At 39.4% G+C, this 22,638-nt stretch overlaps 1 protein-coding gene across 2 annotated transcripts in view; it reads right to left on the bottom strand.

Moving 5' to 3' along the window:
- The window catches only part of PRKG1 (protein kinase cGMP-dependent 1), a 1,232,275-nt gene that overhangs the window by 765,214 nt on the left and 444,423 nt on the right, over window positions 1-22,638 (bottom strand). For both annotated transcript variants that reach the window (XM_028104583.1, XM_028104582.1), the window contains exon 3: window positions 20,587-20,700. In XM_028104583.1, coding sequence (XP_027960384.1) covers window positions 20,587-20,700 — 114 coding nt within the window. The remainder of the gene's footprint in view (window positions 1-20,586; window positions 20,701-22,638) is intronic.

The raw sequence follows: 22,638 nt of genomic DNA, 5'->3' as shown, positions 1-22,638 counted from the left end.
TATTTTAATCCTAGAACAATGTACTATTAAATACTTGGTAGAAATCAGGTACTCGATAAATAGCAGTTGAGTGAAACAAAAGCTGTTTGCTAATTTTTACAATCATATCAGTATGGTAGAGATGTTCAGCTGTTTCTGATTAATTATTAATTATTATTGATAACTCAAAGAATAATTCAAATGCTTTATTATATATTCACGATAACTGCCATCATGTGATTTCTAGTTTGCTTCCAGTTATACTGCTTTTATTTGGCAGGGTTATCTTCTCCAAATTATTTGCCAGTTAAGTCATGAATGAGTTCTGTGGTCCAGAGAGTTTTTGGTTTAGCTTTTCCGTTGGTGAAAATCAAAGATTATCCTTACGATAATCTTAACGTTGGTTTAAACCAGTTTCAGTTCGATCTGGTTCCTCCTTCACTTTTTTCTGTATTCTATTCATTTGAAGCAAATCACTAGGAGCAGCCTATACTCAAGGGGAGGGGATAATTCAAGGGGGTGAACATCAGCAATCTGATGCTTTGGGAGACACACTGACCTCAAGTACACAGTTTCCTATTAATTTTTCATATCTTGTCTCTGACTCCTACTAACTTCTCCTTCATACTGATGTTTATTTTAGCTGACTCTAGCGTTCACACTTGTACAGGAAAATTCTGTAGTTTGATATATTTATATATTAATAAATGTAAAACACCAAAAATATTCCTCTTCCCCACAAAAAAAAATTTCAAACTCCAAATTTCCTGGTAAATTATAATTTCCCCTAAAAGAAATAGGTCAAATTGAAATTCATAACTTTCAAATTTAGTCTCATTTTTAAAATTAGGGCTCAAGGATTTAGAACTATTTAAAATTATATTTGACATTTTTCTAAGAACTTAGAACTTCTAAGCTGTAGTTCAAATTCTAAATATTCTGGGAGCTCCTGGGTGGCTTAGTCAGTTAAGCTCCGACTCTTGATTTCAGCTCAGGTCATGATCTCAGGGTTGGGAGATGGAGCCCCACGTGGGGCTCCATGACCCGCAGGGAGCCTGCTTTGGATTCTCTCTCTCCCTCTGCCCCTCCGCCCCCACCACCACTCACATATTCTTTCTCTCCCTCTCTAAAAACAAAACAAAAACAAAAAAACAAATTCTAATTTTTTTAACAGTTGTTACTGGCTTGGCAGTATTTGTAAAGTTGGTATACTTTTAACTTCACATTTTGTTTTTCCTTTTTCAAACCACTAAAGCAATATGCCTGTGGTCCTTGCATCTGGCAAATACTCCTTAATATCTGTCAAGATCTAATGATGCCTTTATGATGGTGATCTGAATATAACTGGCATTCAAAGACAGATCACCCCTTGAAGAACAACGTTCAGCAAAAAATAACCTCATTACAGAATTTAAGAATTCCAGGGTGACAAAATAGCGAGCACTTGGAATTGAGTTAAAAGATTTGAAACATCCTTTCGGTAAACAGGCATGAACTTGTTTCAGTCCAATGTACCTTAAATGGTGTCCAAGTCCACTAAGTAAGCTCAATATTTCCTGCATTAGCCTTCACCTGAAAACTTAAAGCTCTCCTCAAAGGAGAGGACCAAGTGGTAGAGGATGCATCACTTCTCCCTAACATGATATTTCAATTTCGAGATTACTCGAAAAACAGAGAGGGCTATCACCTGTAGTCATTCAAAGGCCAAAAAAGGATGGAAACACCCCCCTTCAATCAAACATCTGGCAAAACTTCGCAAGTTTTTATAAATGCACTTAATCACTGAAAACCAAGGGAGGCGCTTCAAAGAGGGGGTTTCGAGAAATGGGGCAGGTATGCTGATAAGAGGATAATGGACATATCTGTAAAATAAAGAAAGGAAAAGAGACTCCTGTTCTCAGGAGAAGCACTGCCTGTAGGGGAATCCTGGGTGGGGAGCGCCCCCTCTCAGGGTGCATCATTAGCAGGGATGACCACCTGCCAACAATTGGAGTTCCGCTACATTATAGCACATCCAAGTCCTCACGTGACACCATCAGTGTCTACTCTTTTCTTGCAGGCATAAGACAATGTGAAAGTAGTCCATATCAGTCTGGAAAAGAAAAATTACGTCTCCCATTCCTTTTGTTTTCAAAGGAGACTTCGCCAGCTCACTATGTGCAAAACTCAACAAAAGCAAATAATGTAACTTAACGTGTTCTGATATTTATTTAGTGACAATATGCATTTTAGTAGAGCTTGTAGGCACATGCTCAGGAATCTTGCCTCACTTGAACATCTTTAAGCACTTTTTATTATACTCGGGGATTTGCATGTGGGCTGTCATTCTTTGTAATGTAATCTTCTTATTGTTTATTTAAGAATCCATATACTGAGTGAGGCTTGTGAAACCAAGCTATGAAGCAATCTAATTACTTCCAAGATCTGGTACACAGACGCTTACTGCAAATGAGTTCTGTCTAACCATCTTCAGGGAGAGATTTGTTATTCAAAACAAGAAAATCCTCAAGGCAGGAACCCTGTTGTCCACTAATCCTGTGAATAATTCCAAGTGGTTTCTTTCCAATAATTGGAACTCCAAAGGAAATGTTCCAAAGTTTATCGATGTAACTATGGTCAACCAAAAACGTAAAAAGGATAGCCAAGGCACTATATTTTCTTCTCTATTTTAGATTATACACACACACACACACACACACACACACACATATTCATATATACATCTAATTCTGGCCAATAATGTGGCTAAAAGGTGCCTCTAAATTAAGGAAGTCAATTACACTATAAGCCTTGAGTAGGGGCGCCTGGGGTGGCTCAGTTGGTTAAGTGTCTATTTGTCTAAGAAAAGTGTTGGCCCTATTCCTTAATAATGTGGAACAGCTTTTAAGCTCAACTTCCCTAATATCCAATGCTTTTGATTTTGCATCCACTTACTCGGGTTGCTGATACATACCCGTCTTTGCTGCTCAAACACTTTAAGCATCTGCCTTCGGCTCAGGTCATGATCCCAGGTTCCTGGGATTGAGTCCCGCATCAGGCTCCTTGCTCCACGGGGAGCCTGCTTCTCCCTCTCCCACTCCCCCTGCTTGTGTTCCCTCTCTCGCTGTGTCTCTCTCTGTCAAATAAATAAATAAAATCTTAAAAAATAATAATAACAGAACAGCAACAGAAAGAAATGCTTCCAGTAAGGAAAAAGCAGACTATGGTTTTCTGTACAAAGGAAAAATATACAGGCATCGCAATTCAGGTTTGAAAAGCATTCTTTTGTTCAGTTGAGTTAGGGAACATACACTTATGTAACATATTGCTAACTCTCTAGGGTTAATTCATTGAGGAGTTCAGTGTTAAGCAGTGAGTCTCGTGTGGGGGCTTTTAGCTAGCAGGTGCTCGATAAAAATTTGATTGAAATAGAGCATACATTTAAAGCTACAGTCAATTAGAAAACATTGGTGATTTCTCTTTGGGAGTCCAGAGGAGATGGCCTTTAGATAAAGACAATGATCACTTTTATGGAGAGATTGCATTTAGGGCCACATGAAAGGGGACAAGCGTGGCATTTGGCTATTCCCAATCAAGAGCATCAGCAAGGCAAGTCCCGGCTGAAACCACATTACCGCATTCTGTTCATGCCGCAGCCCGCTTCGAATAAAGGTTTTCTATCATTAGCAAGTTCAGTCAGCTCATCCATCAGAATTACTCCGACCTTATCATTTCATGCATCAACAATATCCTCAGAGTCACAAGTAGAATAAGATGAAAAAAGCTTAGGAATATAATTAGTTTACAGATACTCCTCCTTTATTTTCATGGGTCAAAGAAATGTCTCGCTTATAAATCTGCTTAGATTAGTTTTCCAAAGTAACTCACTATCAAGAGGGGCGAGGGGAACCTTTAAAAGTACTGTAAAAACTTAAGTGTATCAGTGAAAACATTATCATGGTATCTGCAGATATTTTGTCCTCAGATTGTTTAAGATCCTGCAATGAGTATTATAAAGCCTTAAAATAAGTAGTAATGGATACTCCAAATACAAGTGCAATCATCAAGAAATCTCCATGGTTAAATTGCAAAAATGCCTCTAAGAAAGCATTTTAGCTTCTAGGAACATCCTAGAAAGTTGTCACAAACTGAATTCTTTATTCTGTGAGTATCATCCCCAACCTCCAGGCAGTTCAATGCAAGTTTCTAGAGAAATGTGGATAAAAAGCAAAGTGGAAATGTGGAAGAGGTAATTAAGGCATTGGCTAGACCTATAAAGGCCTGACAACTTAGTGAGAGACACCATCACCATGCATGAGGTGCAAATAACGGCGGAATGAGAACGAAGGAGGTGAACACTGAGTAGGGCCTTTAATGGGCAGAGATGAGACAAACATTTGTACATGGAAGCCATTCTAAGTGGGAAGATTACCTTACACAAAGATACCAGCATGGGAAAGATCCCAGGAACCTTAGAAATCTGTTTTCCAAGTTATGGGATCATTATGGTGGTTCTCCTGGGACAGAAAGCCATCCTAACAATCACAATTTATTGATCTCATATTTTTTCTGGCACAAAATCAGCACTTGACACATAACACCTCCTGTAAGCCCCACCATAACCAATGAAATATGCCTTATTGTTCCTGTTTTACAAATGTAGACATTTTGCTAATGCCCAAAGTGAATCAGTGTTCAACCGGCTTGGGCCGACTCAAGGCCACCCCCCCACCTCCATGCCACCTTGCCTGGAGGAGCAAGGGAGGGAGGCTGTAGCCACAGCCTGGGGAGTCAAAGTGAGCACCATCAGCAGATGCCTCTTTCAGAAAAGTTGGAAAGGAATACAGCTAACTTGGTGTCTCTGAGAGGGGTAGATAGAAGGGGAAAGAGATGGCAGGCCACCCCACAGGAAGAGGGAAAATCCTAATGCAGGTGAGCCCCACCAGTGGCCGCCCGCGTGAGGAGAAGTTGACGGAGCCATGGACACAAAGTTCCATTATCCATCCAGGTGGGGTTTCATTCTCCCTCCTCATGCTGTGCATCCCCCTTGGTACCAAAGTTCCATGCTTCTGTCCGCATGCCAGAGTTTGTCAAGGTGAGTAGAGTTTACACTGAAGGAAACTGGAGGTCAGAAGGGAAGGTGGAAAACCATTCTAATTCCTTATGTCAGTTTACCATGCCTGCCTCTAAGGTTTTCAAGAGATTTCCAAGAATTCTTTAAGAGTTCTTTTGAAGTAGAGTCATAATGGAAAAAATCTAATTTCTCTTCAAGTTATGAAGATGAACTCAACATGGATTTTTTTTTTCTATGATTTATAACCCTTTTTTTTTTTTTCTTTAAAACAGGTCTTTAAATGCTGGCAAGCTTCTGTGATTCATAGGAGCATGATGTTATATTCACAACTTGCTAAGACATTTGAAAATCATGTCAAGGCTTCATTTAAAGTACTAAGCAGAAAATATTAGCACTAACAGAACAACAAAGGAGGCTTCCTTTAATTATTAGTGAGTTCCAAAGTTACTACGATTTTTCTTAAGGGGAATAAAAATAGGGTGCCTGGGTGGCTCAGTCGGTTACGTGTCTGCCTTCAGCTCAGGTCATGATCCCGGGGTCCTGGAATCAAGTCCCACATCAGGCTCCCTGCTCAGCAGGGAGCCTTCTGCTCCTCTGTACTGCTCATGAGCTCTCTCTCTCAAATAAATAAAATCTTAAAAAAAAAAAAAAAAAAACAGGTGCTGATGGAATTATACCAATAGTGAGTTACTTAGGATGTAAAATTTCAAGTAAACCCATAAGGAACGTTTTAATCAATATATGCATACAATAATATATTCTACTGAACCCAAGAGTCTGAAGAATCAAGCAGCCTTATGCTGTACAGATATTCAAAGCTCGCCCATTTTTCTGTTCCTCTCTATCATCTCTTTATTTCAAACTGATGTCTTTCAAACACTAGTTAAATCTACCCTGTATGCGTTTTACTGGGTGCCACAGACATCCGACACTGTCTGTGTGTGTGTGTGTTGTCCTGATTGGTTTTCATTAACTGTAAATGGATCCACGTGATTCAACGCTCGGTGTACCTAGCCAAGCACTAGAGAGAGAATATTCAGGACAGTTTTCTCATTTTTAAGCTCTCTTCCCAACATTTAGATACACCAGGTTTTGTCCTCCATGAGCCAAACCAAATTTAAAAAATTTTTAATAAAAATTATATTTTTTAATAAAAATTTGCTGTTATGTTTATATTCCTTAATAAGCATTTTGAACTCTGCCTTTTCTTTATCCTTTTTGACTGTCCACCAGACCTCATTTAATTAAAAATGTTAAGGCCCTGGGACACCTGGGTGGCTCAGTCAGTTAAGCATCTGCCTTCGGCTCAGGTCATGATCTCAGGGTCCTGGGATCGAGCCCTGCACCGGGCTCCCTGCCCAACGGGGAGTCTGCTTCTCTCTCTGCCTCTGCTGCTCCCCCTGCTTGTGCATTCTCTCTCTCCAACAAATAAATAAAAATCTTTAAAATAATAAAAAAAAGAAATGTTAAGACCCAAAACCCTATTCACAAGTTTTCCCGTATTATCCAAAACCCCTATTAATACCTTCCTAACAATATTCTCTGTTCTAAATGTTCCACTGTGAAAAAGAAAATGTATTCTATGGGCTTCTAGACAGCACTGGGCCAAAGCCAAATTTCATAGCTGCTCCATGATGGTCAAATCCACAAGACTCTTGGCCACTGGCCTTCTGATCAACATATGCAGCTTTTCTTTTAATTCCCAAGGAGGTGATTTCAGCTACCATCACACCACTCTACTGCAAAGGATGATGTTTGAAGAACAAGCCCAAATTATAATTTACACATATAATTGTAATTATACAAATTATGAATAAGCAATACTTTCGAAGGGCCCATGTGGATGGACACTCCTTACTGGTAAAAGAAAACACAGGAGCACCATAACTATGGGGTGTACTCTAGAAGAACACCTTTTGGAAAGGAAGATGGTATCAGGAGGTAGCTGATCTATATTGTGGGTATCAGTACGCTCATCTTAAAATTTGGAAACGGTCTGGGCTAGTTTAACGCGTGGACTAACACGGTTTTCCAAACATCAGTAGCAATTAAGAATTAGTTTATAGGACAAGCCGTCCAACTTCCCTCCCCCAAAATGCCGTAAATCTATACGCCTTCCCAGCTCATCTGGAAGAGAAACCCAGGGCCTACATAAATAATTCTCTGAGACATGAATGCCGTGGCTGTCAGTAAATCAAACTTGCCAACATTTATTATTTCTTTTTGAAACGATTCTGCTGAGCAATTAAGATCAATCAACATGATTCCATAAATTTTAAGCTATCGGTGACTCAACTCAGTAAAACGTCTAAGTCCTAAAACAGAAATGCCATCATGTCATTGCAAAAATTGGGAAAAACCTGGTTTAAATCCTCCATCTTAAATTTGAAGCTGTGCCAATTCAAGCAGCAGGTAAGTATTAGAGGTGAACAGATCTGTAAAAAGACCCCAACTCTCTCACACTCCTTGTTCTTCCCGAGTAATCAAGCCCTGTTAACCAAGGGCACGCATAACAGCTTCTAATTCTAAGTGTTTATGAAACATGAATACAAAGTATTAATATTCTAGTTCAAGTTATCAAGTTGCACGGACCAAGAACATACACATCAAAAGCAGAGAAGAAACCACTTTTTAATAGCAAACACTACCAGAAAAACACCAGGAAACAAGGATTGGAAGAAAAGGCACAATCATGTTACTGCATGACTGAAAATGAAAGCAAAATCCATCCACCTTGACCCCGAATAAAACCTTAAGAAGGACAGAAGCCCATAACGACTATAAACAAATAATCAACATTCAGAATTGGGTGTGTGCATTAGAAAGTGGAGTGGAATGATCTTTCCTTTTTAAACATCCAGGAAGGGAAAGAAGAAAGTGCAAAATGTTCAGAAAGTATTCCTTCTGGGTAGGGGGTTATAAATGATTTTTTAAAAATCTTTACAGGTACACTCTGAAACAAATAATATATTATATGTTAAAAAAAAAGAAGAAGAAGAAGAAGACAGCAGGAGGGGAAGAATGAAGGGGGGGAAATCGGAGGGGGAGACAAACCATGAGAGACGATGGACTCTGAGAAACAAACTGAGGGTTCTAGAGGGGAGGGGGTGGGGGGATGGGTTAGCCTCGTGATGGGTATTAAAGAGGGCACGTTCTGCGTGGAGCACTGGGCGTTATACGCAAACAATGAATCATGGAACGCTACATCAAAAACTAATGATGTAATGTATGGTGATTAACATAACATAATAAAAAATTTTTAAAAATCTTTACAGGTACATATTTTCTAAACATCTTTATGATCAAAAATCATTTTTAAAAATTTTAAAGGAAAGTTCAATTAATTCAAAGAAGTATTAAGGGGAAAAAAGTCAACACAGAAAAATAGTCCTGCTGCTTTTATAATTATTTGCTATTGATTTTGGTCTGAGCCATTCTGGTTGAAAAACAGGAAGCGCAAGTAGATTAAGAGAATCAGTAAATAAAAGATCAGAGCTCTCTTTGAGTATTTTCTTCCCCTGCCTTTTCAAATCAAATCTTCAAGTGTCCTGATCTGTTTTTAAAAGGCCTCTGAACAGCTACACTTCCCTTCCATGTTTATTTATCCTAAACCTAATGACACACAAAGGGAGTTAATTCTTGATATCTCAGATCTCTTCCAAGCTCAGATCTGAGCTCCAGAAGATGTTTAGCGTTTCAGAAACTCTATCTATCTTCATCATCTTAAAACTTCTGTAATACATTTTGTGCTGCACACAGTTTGGGCCATTTCGCATTAGAGAGAGCGCTTCCTCTTTTTTGTTTTTAGCAGCTCACTCTGCTCTGCGTTATGCTCAAGCTTCCTGGGTAACAGGGTTTGGATGTATGTCCATGGTAAATTCCACGTCAATTGCTAGATTTCTGCCTTAAAGTATTAAATGACAGTGAAAGGCAGTAAATATGAACAATTTCCACAACCTGGGGCAACTAACTTGAGAGAAACCAGGAATTGCTAAATTCAAATACAGAGGAAAAGCCAAGGTTTTGGCCAGGACATAAGGAGCTTGAATCTGTTGTGGTGGGAGGGGGTGGGGTAGACAAAGGATTTCAATCATTATAACTCGGGCCATCACCAGCCTCTTTATCCAGAAAGGACATGGTAAATACAGAAAAGATTCATGTTCTTTCCTGAGGCACTCAAAGGGGACAAACTAATGGGACGCCAGGGTCTTGAATTTTCAGGCTACCCCTGAAGATAAAAATTATAGGTGTCATTTGTCTGAAATATTACCTTGGAAAACAACTGACATTTTAAAGGCATGTGCAATAGCTATCTGCTGTTTCATTTGTCCAAGGCCTTGACGCTCTAGGTGCCCACTGAGGCCTGTGCACCCAGAGCACAAATACACACATTTCTCACGGGCGTCTTGAGACTCCAGGCCAGGAGGAACGGGGGACGAGAAGACTCAGAGGACACAAATGTTCTTTACTTCCGCACCGTCCAAAGGCATGCCTCCAAACGGGCGTGCGACCTCCTCAGTCCCCAACATCCCTACCTGTGCTTTGGGTTCGAGGTTAGAGTTTCTTGGACGACTTCATTCAAAGGGTACATCGGCCCCCGCTTTTCTGGGTAATGGCAGTGGCCCAAGGAGGTCTGTCTCCAGATGTGGGATCTCTCCAGGGACGGCAGCTTCCGCGACAGGTTCCCTTTCCTACACCTCTCTACCTCTACCTCTGGCTCTCACACTGCGCTCTGGGTCCCTCGGTGGTACTTCTCAGGTGCTGCAGATAATGAAGGTCCCACGCACTGCTTAACCCTTTCATGCCTTTGCAGCTTTAGTTGTAATGACAACAACTGTAAAAGGCCAGTTAAGGGCTTACTGAATGTATTCCATGCTAGTTTCGCAGGAAGCCTGCACAGATAGCCCTTCATTTAATCTCTGCCATAATTACAAGATAAGTCGTTTCCATTTTAAAGGTAAAAGAACGGAGGCCCAGGAAGGACCAAGGCCCAAGAAATTATTTTCCAGAGTACAGCACAGGGCAAGTGGCCGAGAATCAGAACCCAGGCAATAGGATTCTAGATCCTGTACTCTGAACTAGTCTACTCTCTAATTTCGGCACAGGTCAGGTTCCATCTCCACAGAGTCTGTCCAGACCAGGCCAGAGCCATTGCTCTTCCCCTCAAAATCTCTCTATTTCTTGGGGCGCCTGGGTGGCTCAGTCTTTAAGCGACTGCCTTCAGCTCATGATCCCAGGGTCCTGGGATCAAGCCCCTCATCAGGCTCCCTGCTCAGCGTGAAGCCTACTTTGCCCTCTCCCGCTCCCCCTGCTTGTGTTCCCTCTCTCGCTATGTCTCTCTCTGCCAAATAAATAAATAAATAAAATCTTTAAAAAAAAAAAAATCCCTCTGTTTCTCGAAGTCTCTTATTTGCCAGGGGTTGCTTATCATCTCTCTTTATCTGGTCGCTTCAGCTAGATTACAAATGCTTTACTTGTAGGGTTATGCCTCTCTCCGTGACACTCACTGGTGTGTTTAGCAGCACCTCGAGAATTTGATTCAAGCCTAAGAAATTGCCGATAAATGACAGGACAGATCGGAAATTGGATCTTCATCTATCAAATGCCAGGAACAAAGTTTGAGAGGATACAGTTTGAAGTCTCACTGGGGACGGCCAAGGAGAGAGGTAGAGTTTAGCCATCTAGATGTGTGAGCTTAAGGAAGTTACTCCAACCTTCCATGGCTCAGAGGCTTCACCTGTGTAGTGGTGTCATTGATCCCTAGGGAACAGGGCCGCTGTGAAGGTTAGAGAGAGAGCACAGGGCCAATGTAAGGGATGAGGGAGCAGAAGGCAAGCGGAGGACAAAGCACAAGCTGACACCCCCACCCCCACCCCAGAAGATGTTTAGCGTTTCAGAAGATCTGAAACGTGGGATCTGTGTGACATTCCCCAGGACCTCCTGCCTGCCCTAAAACAAAGGGAAGGAAAAAGCAAATGGTTCACTGACAGAAATCACAGTCGGGCAGAACGTGAGTCTCCATCAGTTACCAACGTCTTAGGGATTTACAGGGAAAAGGCATTCTTATCAATAACCTGACTTCCAGAGACCCAGAGACCCAATTTCCTGGAGCCCTAACATCACCCTCCCCTCCTTAGTGATGTGGGAAACAGAGGCAGAAGGGATTATAAATAAAGTAAAATGTCCTTAGAACCTGCAGTCTATTGGGCGCCTGGGTGGCTCAGATGGTTAAGCGTCTGCCTTCGGCTCAGGTCATGATCCCAGTGTCCTGGGATCGAGTCCCGCGTCAGGCTCCCTGCTCCTTGGGAGCCTGCTTCTCCCTCTGCCTCTCTCTCTGTCTTTCATGAATAAATAAATAAAATCTTAAAAAAAAAAAAAAAGAACCTGCAGTCCATTGACAAATACTTGAAGCAGGCAGAGTATAACATTTCTCCAGGAAACTCCCAACGGTCTTCGTGTTAATGCTTTGCTAGAGGAGGAAACAACCTTAGCTTGACAATAGCCAGGCCTCCAGTATCCTGGGAGTCTTCTTTAGCATAGCAGAGTCCTCTTGGACAACCCCCTGTGTCCTTACCTCCCCCAACTCCCAAGTATATAATCAGTCACCCTCACACTGCCCACGGGTCCTGTCCCGTGCTTTAATGAAACCACCTTTTTTGCACCAAAAATGTCTCAAGAATTCTTTCTTGGCTGTCGGCTCCAGACCTCACCAACATTTCAAAACTTCATCATAAGTCCATGAAAATAGTTTATCAAAAATTACCCCTACTTAGATACGCAAAGTGCCCTTGGATTCAACTAGAGCTGTGTTAGCTTTGAACCAAAAAAAAAAAAAAAAAAGAACAAAGCCTTAGAAGTGCTGAATCCAGGGATAGTTAGAAAGCATGAAGAGCAAGGGGGTACTGGATGGGGTGCCTGGAGGCTGCTCCCCCATCTGTCACCAGCAAAATCTGCTCGTATATACTTCATACACAAAAGCACTCCAGGAGATTTTCTTTAGAAAGAAAACAAGAAAACGATTCAGTCATGAAGATAGTTAGCACAATACCGTTTGATCCCGTTCAGAAAACTTACAGACAACAATGCTTTCAAGTCAATAAAAAGTTGTTCTGTTACAAGTGGGAGGAATTACGAGGGCATAAAGTGCATATTGTTAGCAAAGCAGACTGTCCTTTAGAGAAAACAAGGCGTAAAGAACACTTAGCTATAGAATGCACTGTCCAGCTTCTTAAGCCCCTACCTTTTTGCAGCCCTCTCCTCCCTGCCTTTCTGAGCATTGACACTAATTTTCTAGGATCTACTGCCATATTCACAGTAAAAACTCAATTCCTTCAAGACCCATGTCAAAATGAGCTGGCTAGCTTCTTCACCCGCAACCTGCAACACACCAGACCTCAGAAATCTATGTCTTAGTTCCAAGCAACTCCCCATGTCTTTCTCTAGACTGAAATACAATCTTCTCATCTTCTAATTATTAGACGCCAAAAGAGCTGCAATCCACCTAGAACTGCTGAGCCCTTTCACTGTGAATTTGATCAATGACCACCTAGATGGACTATAAAGGACCTTTTCCACTCTTGGTCCAATGGATTGGACTTAACCCAACAAGGAAAAACACTCTACTTATTCAGACATCTCCAAACCCCTTGTTCTCTTAAAAATGCCCATCCATACTTTGTTGGGTTTTTCCTAATCCAAACTACATTCATGACTATGACAAAGAACAACAGAAATCAAATGAAACTCATTTTTTGTTCTGTTTTCCTACCAATATCTTAGCCATCAAATTCAATAAATCTAAAAGCTATCCCTGTTAACAACATAGCCCAGCAGTCCACGATTTTTTAATTTTTCCTTCCCACTCAACCTGTTCTTTTACTTCTCACTATATTTCAAAAGAATACGGTAATAATCTGGTAGACTACCAATGCTGGTAGTCTTCCACTAATACCATGTTTCACTCTTTAAAAGAAAAACACAACTTTTCTTAAATATCTCTGCATGACAGCAATAAAATAACAAGGAGAAAAAAAAAACTACAATGATGCCCAGAATAAGAGTAATTATTACAGTGTCTGTAATTTTTCTTTTAAATACTTCAATATTGACAATTCAATGCAGGGAAGGGTGTGTTGTTTGAAGGTTAATACAAATTAAGTACCTGTATGGTATAGATCAGTGGTTCTCAAACTTTGGATGTTTCAGAATGACCTGGAGGACTTGCTTTACACAGATTGCTGTGACCCGTCGTCCCAAAGATTGTAGAAATGCAAACTGTCTGGCATCTTCTAACAAGTGCACAGGGGATGCTGGGGGCAGTCCTGAGCATCACAGTTAGATAAACATTGTAATAAACATTTGAAGTTCCCTAATCAAGAGTCCACACTTGGGTGTGGGTACTGGGCATTTTACAGACTTCATTCAAAGGTCTAAACATGTGAGGGAAGGAGGGAAGGGGTGCCTATAGTGAATGCCCCCAGCATTGCTACCTAAATTGGCATCAGTTTATAAATGAACTAGCATTGATGGATTCCATGATCCTGCCTCCACTTTCTCATCTGGAGAATCAGAGACAACTTCTCTCACCTACTAGATTGGGATATTTTGAGGATGGTGTTAGATAAAGCATGGGTAACAAGCTGTAAATTTTAAAACCCTGTTACCATGATTACTGAGAAATGTATCCAGTCAACAAAGGGCATCCCACAAGAAGAGTGGGCTGCTCAGATTGACCAACGAATTGCCGAGATTGTTTTTCCTCTAGGTAAAACAAGAGTAAACGTGTTTGTCATGACTCTTGTTTTTTCTTTTAATACATTTGCTATGTAAAAAAAAAAAAATAAAAGGAAAAATTACTTTATTAAATGTTTCTAAATTGTTCTTTATTTTTTTATAATTCTTACTTTAAAGAAATTCATTGACTGATATATTTCATAAAAGAAATGTGTAGCTACTTAGTGATGTCTTAAATGTTAAACCATAAAGTTTCATCACATGAGACACTCAAGTATTTCAATACACTACAAAACCTCGATCCCACAATTGGTTCAGATTGCTTGTTATGGGTCTATAAGGCTTTCAGCTTATGACCCTCTCTTCATTATATCACAGGATTCATCCCTTTGTAGCAGATGTACTGAATGTGGGTCCATATGTTACAGTTTAAAAATTTAAGGAACCCACAATTATAACATGCTGTGTCACTTTTTTGTGGAAATAAAGCCTGAAGCCTTAGTTCAATAGACATAGTCCTATGGATGCACTCGTGTTTAAATGCAACATGAGCCACTGCAGATGAAATGTAAAAGCTTATGACAAGAGCAGAGCAAAGCAGTGACATACTCATGGACCTCCCTCTAACCACACAGCTACGTGATATGGGACCGGTCGCTTAAACGCAGCCGCTTCAGCAATAAAATAAAGGTAACAACACGCCACGCCCAAATGTGCTGAGCTGAGAGCATCACCCACAGCCTTCAAATGTTCTCTGCTCTCATTTGTCACTCCTGTTGAGCATCTATCACAATCCACGGACAGGAGTGTTTCATTTGTAAAAAATAATAATAATTACATAACATACAGTATTGACCTATGTTACTACTTTGCTTTTTCTTCTTTCAATCAGCCAAGTAAATACTAAAATTACGTTTTAGCAAATTCTTGAATAAATTAAGATGCAGTATACCAAAACGGACACAACCTTTACATGGTATGAGAGCTTTATTTCTCCCCCCCCTTTTTTTCACTACATCAGTTTTAGTTATTTATTTTTTAAGGTAAGCTCTATGCCCAATGTGGGGCTTGAGCTCATGATCCTGAGGTCAAGAGTCACAGGCTCTCAGACTGAGCCAACCAGGTGCCCCCTGTGCAGGAGCTTCTTATGATGCAGGCCTTTGCAGAAAATTTTGCAAGATTAAAGAAGCTGCTAAAACAAAAAATAAATAAAAAACAAATCAGCCTCCCTTGCCCATTGCTACATTTACTATTAAATTATCTGTGATCCTTAAAAAATAACATCCCATCAGTTAAAGCCTGACTATTCTCTAGATATAGGGAACACTCAAGGTACTCCATTAATTAAAGGAGGGAGGGAGAGTAATTTAGCCACAAGCAGGAATTAAGTAGTATTACTGTCCTTTGATGATAAGAGGTATTCCCTTCCTTCCCCAAGAAGCACTGCCAACATACGCCTGTCGACCAAGCCTAGTCAATATTGAAGTCAAATCTTTTTTTGGAAGTAGATAAATATAAATCAAATAAATTCTGACTACAACAATTCCCATGAGGACTAGAAAAAAAAAAATTCAACCTATAAAAAAAAAAAAACATTGTAGAGGCGCCTGGTTGCCTCAGCCAGTAGACAGTGTGACTCTGGATCTCAGGGTTGTAAATTTGAGCCCCACGTTGGGTGTAGAGGTTACTTAAAAATAAAATCTTAAAAAAAACAGTGTAGTTTACTGTTTTCCTCTTCTCTGAAATTCACTTTTATTTCACTTAAACAATATAGAAATGAGATGATATAGCTCTTGTATATGAGTTTGTTAGTCTGTTGTGTGGCATCATGAGTACCTAGTGGATTAATTCCTTTAATAAAGAAATGCATTTCTCAGGGATTACATAACTGGATTTGAGTTACTAATTTCACAATATTCTTTAATAGACAAATGTGATAAGACCATTTTACTAAAAGGAATATTACCTAACTCACTCAGCAAGCGTACCTGCTTCCCAGGATGCGGCCAGATACTGTTTTGTTGTCCAGGATGACAATTCCCGGGCCATTTCTGGACTATTCTTCTGAAATCAGGGTCCTATTTCTAGTCATCAGCTGCCTAAAATTACTTTGTTTCTCCTTTCCCTTCAGGATTCTCAGCAGAAGACATGCATTAGACGAGGAGAATGCAAAGCTTGCATCTTTTTAATTGGCCTCGAAGGCAGAATGGAGACATTCTCATTAGCATGCTTATCTCTTGTGCTTCTGTGCTTTGGCACAGGGAATGTGACTGTCCCGGGTCCGTGCTGCTCATTAAAACTCCAGGTAATAATCGCATATAGGACATACAGTGGTATTGGCGGACAATCTTGCTTCATTTCCATTAGTGAATGTAACTTTATCATAAATGATGCTTTACAGAACTAAACAATGATATTTCCTAAAGTGTGTCTAACTATTTACATCTTCATACGTAAGATTTAGAGCCACCAGAAGAGCTTTATCTAGAACTCCTTTTTATTAATAAAATTGGCATTCATTTCTTCTGTGCCTTTATTGATAAAAGGCACTGTTGACCTTATAAGAATTGCATTTAGTGTACATAAAGGTATTTGAGCAAGAAATGTTAGTCAAATCTTTTAATTTTTTTCCCTATTCTTTAGCGGTTTTTGTTTTGTGGGTTTTTTTTTTTTTGACAGTTGGCAGATTTTTCTCAGGTTGAATAACAGGTTTGAAACAAAGCTATGTGGGAATGTACAAGCCACTTTACTGCACAGACTCAAATGTATTTTAAAAAAATCCAAAGATAAACTAAAAAATCCAAACCTTTGAACTTTGTTCTTAAAATGTCTATGACACACTGAAATATCTTAATTAGTCAACTCCCCCCGTACAAATATTCTAGGAAAGCTTAGGTAAACTTGAAAGTATTCAAAAGCGAAGGCAGAAAGATATTTTTAGCAGACGTTACTGCTAAAATTAGCCAATTTCTTGTAGAATGGATTTCTTGTAGAATGTTTAGGCTCTTTTATGCTAGTACTCAAGTATTTCAGTGTCTGAGGAATGTTTAAATACTTGCTATAAATAATCTAAGGAAAAATAATTACTCAGATATTTTGCTCAAGTCAATTCATAAAGGAGTCTCACACCACACACCACCCCCCACCACTGCCAGACAAATTTTGCAGATAATTTTCTATGGGTTCAACTTACGCGGGTATTGAGAGGTTTTCCTACAAAGAGAAGGTCTGGGTTTTATTGGAGTCTATTTGAATGCTACTGCGTGAAGAATACATTGTCTAAGATTGGGGGATTTGTGAACTAGACACCTAAAGTAGGAGGAACAGACGTTAATTTAGTATCTTCAGGCAAAAATACCCCAGTTCATGTACAACTGAAGTTGGGAGCAAAGAGGCATAGAAGTCACACCTCAAAAAATAAAATAAAATAAAATAAAATCCCTATGTAGTTGTGAGACCTGTTTGTGGGGCATCCAGGTAAAACAAGACAATAGCAGAAAAGGTGCTGGTGTTTAAGCCATGAATAACCTCAAGACATTTGTTACGTGTGTTTCCAACAAAATGTTACTTTTACGGATTTTGATATACTCATTTCTCTAGGAAAAAAAATCAATGTGCTGTTTTATAAGATAGGAAGAGACTCTGGATATAGATTTCCTGTACCATTGTATGAGGTTTTCTTTCCATGTCATTATGGTTTCAATTTTAAAAGTTATTCTTGGTGCTCTCAGATCGCTTTCCTGGTGTTACCATCATAACCAGTGGTATACATTTATTTATTTATTCCCAGAGGAATGCCAATGGATTTCTCTCAGATGAAAAACAAAGGACTTGTTACAAACTACTACGGAGCTTCTTTCTGTTGAAGTATTATGGACAAGTGTATCCTATTTTATAGCATAATATCAATCTATAACTTTAATGAGAAAACAACTTTTTTGATATCCTAAGTTAAAAAAAAAAACCCACAGGTAATAGAATCATCTTTGTTCACAGGAAGTCACTGGGATTTATTTATTCATGGCCTGATACAATTTCGAAAAAGTGCTCTTTTGAACAAGAAATGACTCATATACATCGAGGAGCTCTTGAATGTCACCCAGGATTTAGTTACCACTGTGAGATTAAAAATGCATTAAAATGCTCGGCAGCTCTCAGGCTGACGAGGGAGAAAGAAAGGAGAGAGGGACCATGAAATAAAGTAGGTGATGTTGAAAGAAAGGGGGTCACAATCCATGTAAATGAGAAAGAAAGAGGCAAGTCAATTCCATAGACAAGCTATGGAATAGGATGGGCAGTCTCCTTGGACTTAACTATTACACCCAAGTGGGCGAATCCATTTTGAAAGTTACTCTAAACGGGTCATTACCGGCAAAATGACGGTTGAGAAGAAATGGACAAGAGTTGGCAAAATCCTGAATCCTGAGAAATGACCTAAAAAGCCAGATAAGGGCATTTTGAAATAGCACACATAATAAGTAAGATGCACTGGGGCGGGGCGGGGGGTGCTATATTCTGTAGTCTTTTGGTACAAGTAGCATCCATAATGGAACCTAATCAGAATTATAAAGTGATCAGCTTGAAAGTTTAATTTAAACATAAATTTAAAGTGGTACCTTTAAGGATCATGGCCACAAGTATGATCTCCCTGGATAGTGTAGGAGACAGGACAAAAGGTCCCGAATAAGAACTAATCATTATTCACACCTTAAAGTTCTTTACAAGACATTCAGAATATCTTGGTAATAGATATTACTCCTTAGTCATGCAGAAACCTCTGTGCATCTCTAAGTGCAGAGATGGATCTGCACTCCATCAACCTTAGGTTCTTTTCTCAATACTACCTCCACATCCTAAGTAGGCACTACAAAGGCACACACACACACACACACACCTGTGTGCACACACCTCTTCTGTGTCTGTGTTAAAGAACATGCTCCATTACTCATTTTTTTTTTTTTTTGACGCCGATGTTCTAACGCCCCCCAAATGGTTAGGATTATAATTTGCATTCAACACCTACTTCCTTCTCACTGAATCAGATCCAAAGTGTGCATTTAAATTTATCAAACATGAGTATAATAGCTACTGCAGATGAACACCATTTTACAGGAACCTAATAAATTTCACAAAGCAAAGCAATCATCTCATTAAAAAAAAAAACTTTGCCGCAAAATTCATTTAAATACATTATTTAGTCTATCTAAAATAGTTCTCCTAATTCCAAGTTTCAATAGATTAAGCACATGTTATTACCAACTGTTGACCTTTTTGGAATCGCGGTTTTTCATTAGAATTAAATGAGCAGTATACAAGGCTAAAATATTTTAAAATATTCTAATTCACCATTCGCAATTCTGAGAAAGCCTGTTTTAATCAAAATGTGTTATTCTGGCCTTTTTGACCTACAAGGAATGCATTTCTCAGAAAAATGCAGCCTGATAGCATAATCCATTTCACTTAATGGTGTCATGACTACTCTTCTTTCTACTTAAGGCACTTTTTACGGGAGTTAAAAGTTGTGGCAGCTTCTGTTATGTTTAACTGGGCTTCGTTATTCTTTGAGTTGTGTAATTAAAATGATCACATAAAATAAAAACCTGGTGGTGCTGGTCAATCAAAAGAGTTTTGTGCTTTTAAAGATCAAGAATCAAATGTCAAGAACTCATCCTAGGAGGGCCCCAACCACAACTGAGGTCCCAGTGACCGACATCAATAAATAAAAAGGCGATTAACTAACAAGGCATGGAGGACAATTTCCGGGAGGCTGGCTGGCTGGCCACACATTCTGAATTCTTTACAATCCAAGGTTCAGTGTCATATTGGTAGCCATAGGCCATACTTCTGAGAAAAAGAAACCCAATACACAAAACGGTCAATGGCATCCGACTAAAACTAATTGATAGTCGGTCATTTTGCCAACAGCATGTTCTTTTTTTAAAAGATAACAAAACCTAATCAAAGTGATTTGTGATTGCAATCATCCACAGGATTGTCAGAACAATGTTTCCAACATGAAATGCATCTGCCTAAAGATGCAATGGACCTTCTATTGTTGGCTTTTTGCATTCAGCTCTGTTTGTTATGCGTTCATTCCATCCTCTACTCAGGAAGAAGGAGTATTTAAAACCACCACTTCCCCCCACCCCCCTAACGACTGCAGCTGTTTCTACTGAGTAATAAAAGTTGCTGGAGAAATCATATATACACATACATGTAAAATTAGGGAAACAAGCTGCTTTATTGCCCCGATTTAAAATAAGCTCAATCAGTAGAAAAGAAAAATACTATAATATACAGCTTGATGAGCAGCTGAAGACAAGAATAGACTCAGACACGATTTTAGAATTCAGGCTATATCTCACTCAACGATGTTTGAATGAGATGAAGGACATGTCTCCTTTAAATTTTTTTCTAAACCACTGAATGAACAAGTGGAATTTATGGGGGAATGTAACCCAAAATAGACAGATTCATAAAACTTCCTTTAGTATTAGCGTGAGGCTTTAAAGGCAGAAAAAGGAAGGTCTCACTGCTGTTTCATTTATAAAGTTGTAACATTTTGTAAATCTTCATCAATAAGAATTCTAAATTAAAAGAATAACTTCCATAAATCAGTGAGAAAATTTAAGTTATGCAGAACAGATTGTTAATCCTCTTTCACCAGGGCAAACAAATATAGCAACCGTAGCGCAAGGTAAGAATTAAAATATTGATTCACAAAATTACAAAGATTAAATCAAGAGGCATGGTAATCGATATCCCAAAGGTCTAGGGGAAAGGACATTGAAAGTATTGGCAAAATAAGAAAAAAGTCTTACTTTTGACGGTCGCTGTCCGGGTACAGTTGTAGAGAATGGCCAACTCGCCAAACACTTTTCCTGGACCCATGGTGCAGAGCTTCACGCCTTCTTTTGTAACTTCAACCTTACCATCTAGAACAAAGAGACAACGTCATTTTACTTCTCTTCCACGCTTCATTTCATGTGTTGTATTTTCAACATGCAACGAGGAGTATGAGGCTCTTCTTTATAAAACTGCAAAGCAATTACCAGTGGAGACCAAGCCTTCACCCAGATGCAATGCAAGAAATGCAATAAATCATGTCAGTTAAGAAACCCCATCCTTCTTTAAATTAATCACCAATAAGAGGCACCTGGGTGGCTCCGTTGATTGGGCATCTGCCTTCGGCTCAGGTCAGGATCCCAGGGTCCTGGGATCAAGCCCCACATTGGGCTCCCTTGCTCAGCTGGGAGCCTGCTTCTCCCTCTCCCTGTCCCTCCCCCTGCTTATGCTCTCTCCCTGTCAAATAAATGAAAAAAATCTTTAAAAAAAATTAATCACTGATAAGATCTAAGGTACGACTGAAAGAAAGAAAAAGACAGAAAAGACAAAAAGGTAAACATGCATTTTTCCAAATACGAATTAGAAAACTATTGTAATTCCAATTTTAATGTCATTTTGAATCAGAGCAAAAACCTGGGTAAGTGGGTGCATTTTCTACAGCACACTTCATACGTGGGAATTGTCATTTGAGTAAAGCACATCTATTACAGGAAGGGAGATTACTTTGACCCTTGGGAACCGTTTAAATGCAGCTCATGTTATCTTTTATTTTTAAGCATCTTATCTGACTTGGGCAAGACTGTTTTATCTGCTTCCCAGTCCGGCAACACTGGCCGTAAGGACAAATAAACTAGGAGGGTTGTGGGGGAAACAGAGACATTAGGTCCATTTATGTTCCACAAAGGACTTGGAAAATATAACGATAAGGAAGGAAAGAGCCAAGGATACATGGACCCTGGTTATACATTGGTGCCTGCAAGAAAGGCAAATGCTATCCATGAGGAAATGAAATATATTTTTTTAAAAGGTACAGCTACATGCACCAGAAATTCTCTCACCTCACACAATGGGGGGTGGGGTTGGAAATAAATGGGCAACACAATCCATTCTAGACTAATAGCCCCCCCCCCACTTCAATTATTCTTCCGCGTTACTTATCCACAGTCTAAGGAAGAGCCTTCTGCTTGGCATTAGCTAGTGAATGAATGAAAGGAGCTAACGCTACCAAATTTTCTCCAAACTTCAGACCTACGTGCATCAACTTCATAATTGTTCCTGTATCTACGTGTTTCCCGTAATGTTTAACTTTTTAGAGTATGGGCTTTAAACATACTCTCGCTTTAAAAAACAAACAAAATCAACCTAGTCTCAACATTTGTAAAAATCACAGGGTCGATGTGCTAATTTCTTCAAACACCTGTTGAGATAAAATGTTCAATATCAAAAAACTTCTTGGGAAAGTGTAATCCACGTACCAGTCATGTGAGGTCAACCCTTCAGAGAACATTGTTCTTTTTTGACCCTGAAAACCATTTCATGTAAATGCTATCAGTGGAGAGAGAATTCTTCAGTAATTAGGATAAAATTTCACATAAGGTCTATTCACTACTCTTGAACTCTGTGTGTACCTCCTCTGTGTATAAAGAAATTATTCAGGAATGAACAAATCCAAGAATTCTAAAAGTTTGGACATACTTTCTTAGGCAGGTCTGGCCACTCAAAATTTAGTCTAGCTTTGTATGCCTTGTTTCTTGACTGCAGAAAATAAAACTCTTGTGATAGGTACACCAATACCAGCCCAGTAAATCCGTATTTTCATAAGCCACAGATGCCCCCCACCCCCACCCATGCTATGCCCCAACCCCTCCCTTTCCATGGTAAGCCTGTCCCTTAACAAATTTCCTCTGCTACTTGAGAATGAGAAACAGGCTCAGAACGTAATATGGTTAGGAGATTTATAAGTCATTAGAAGTCAGACCAGGAGTTAAATTCTGGTTCTCTTATCTGTTGCTTATGAGCCTTGTGAC

The sequence above is a fragment of the Eumetopias jubatus genome, unplaced genomic scaffold (genome assembly GCF_037043125.1).
Source record: "Eumetopias jubatus isolate StellerSeaLion01/CBP00866 unplaced genomic scaffold, mEumJub1_p1.0 scaffold_17, whole genome shotgun sequence".
Taxonomy (NCBI): domain Eukaryota; kingdom Metazoa; phylum Chordata; class Mammalia; order Carnivora; family Otariidae; genus Eumetopias; species Eumetopias jubatus.
The sequence above is the reverse complement of the archived record's forward strand: the minus strand, read 5'-3'. Positions and strand labels throughout refer to the sequence as shown.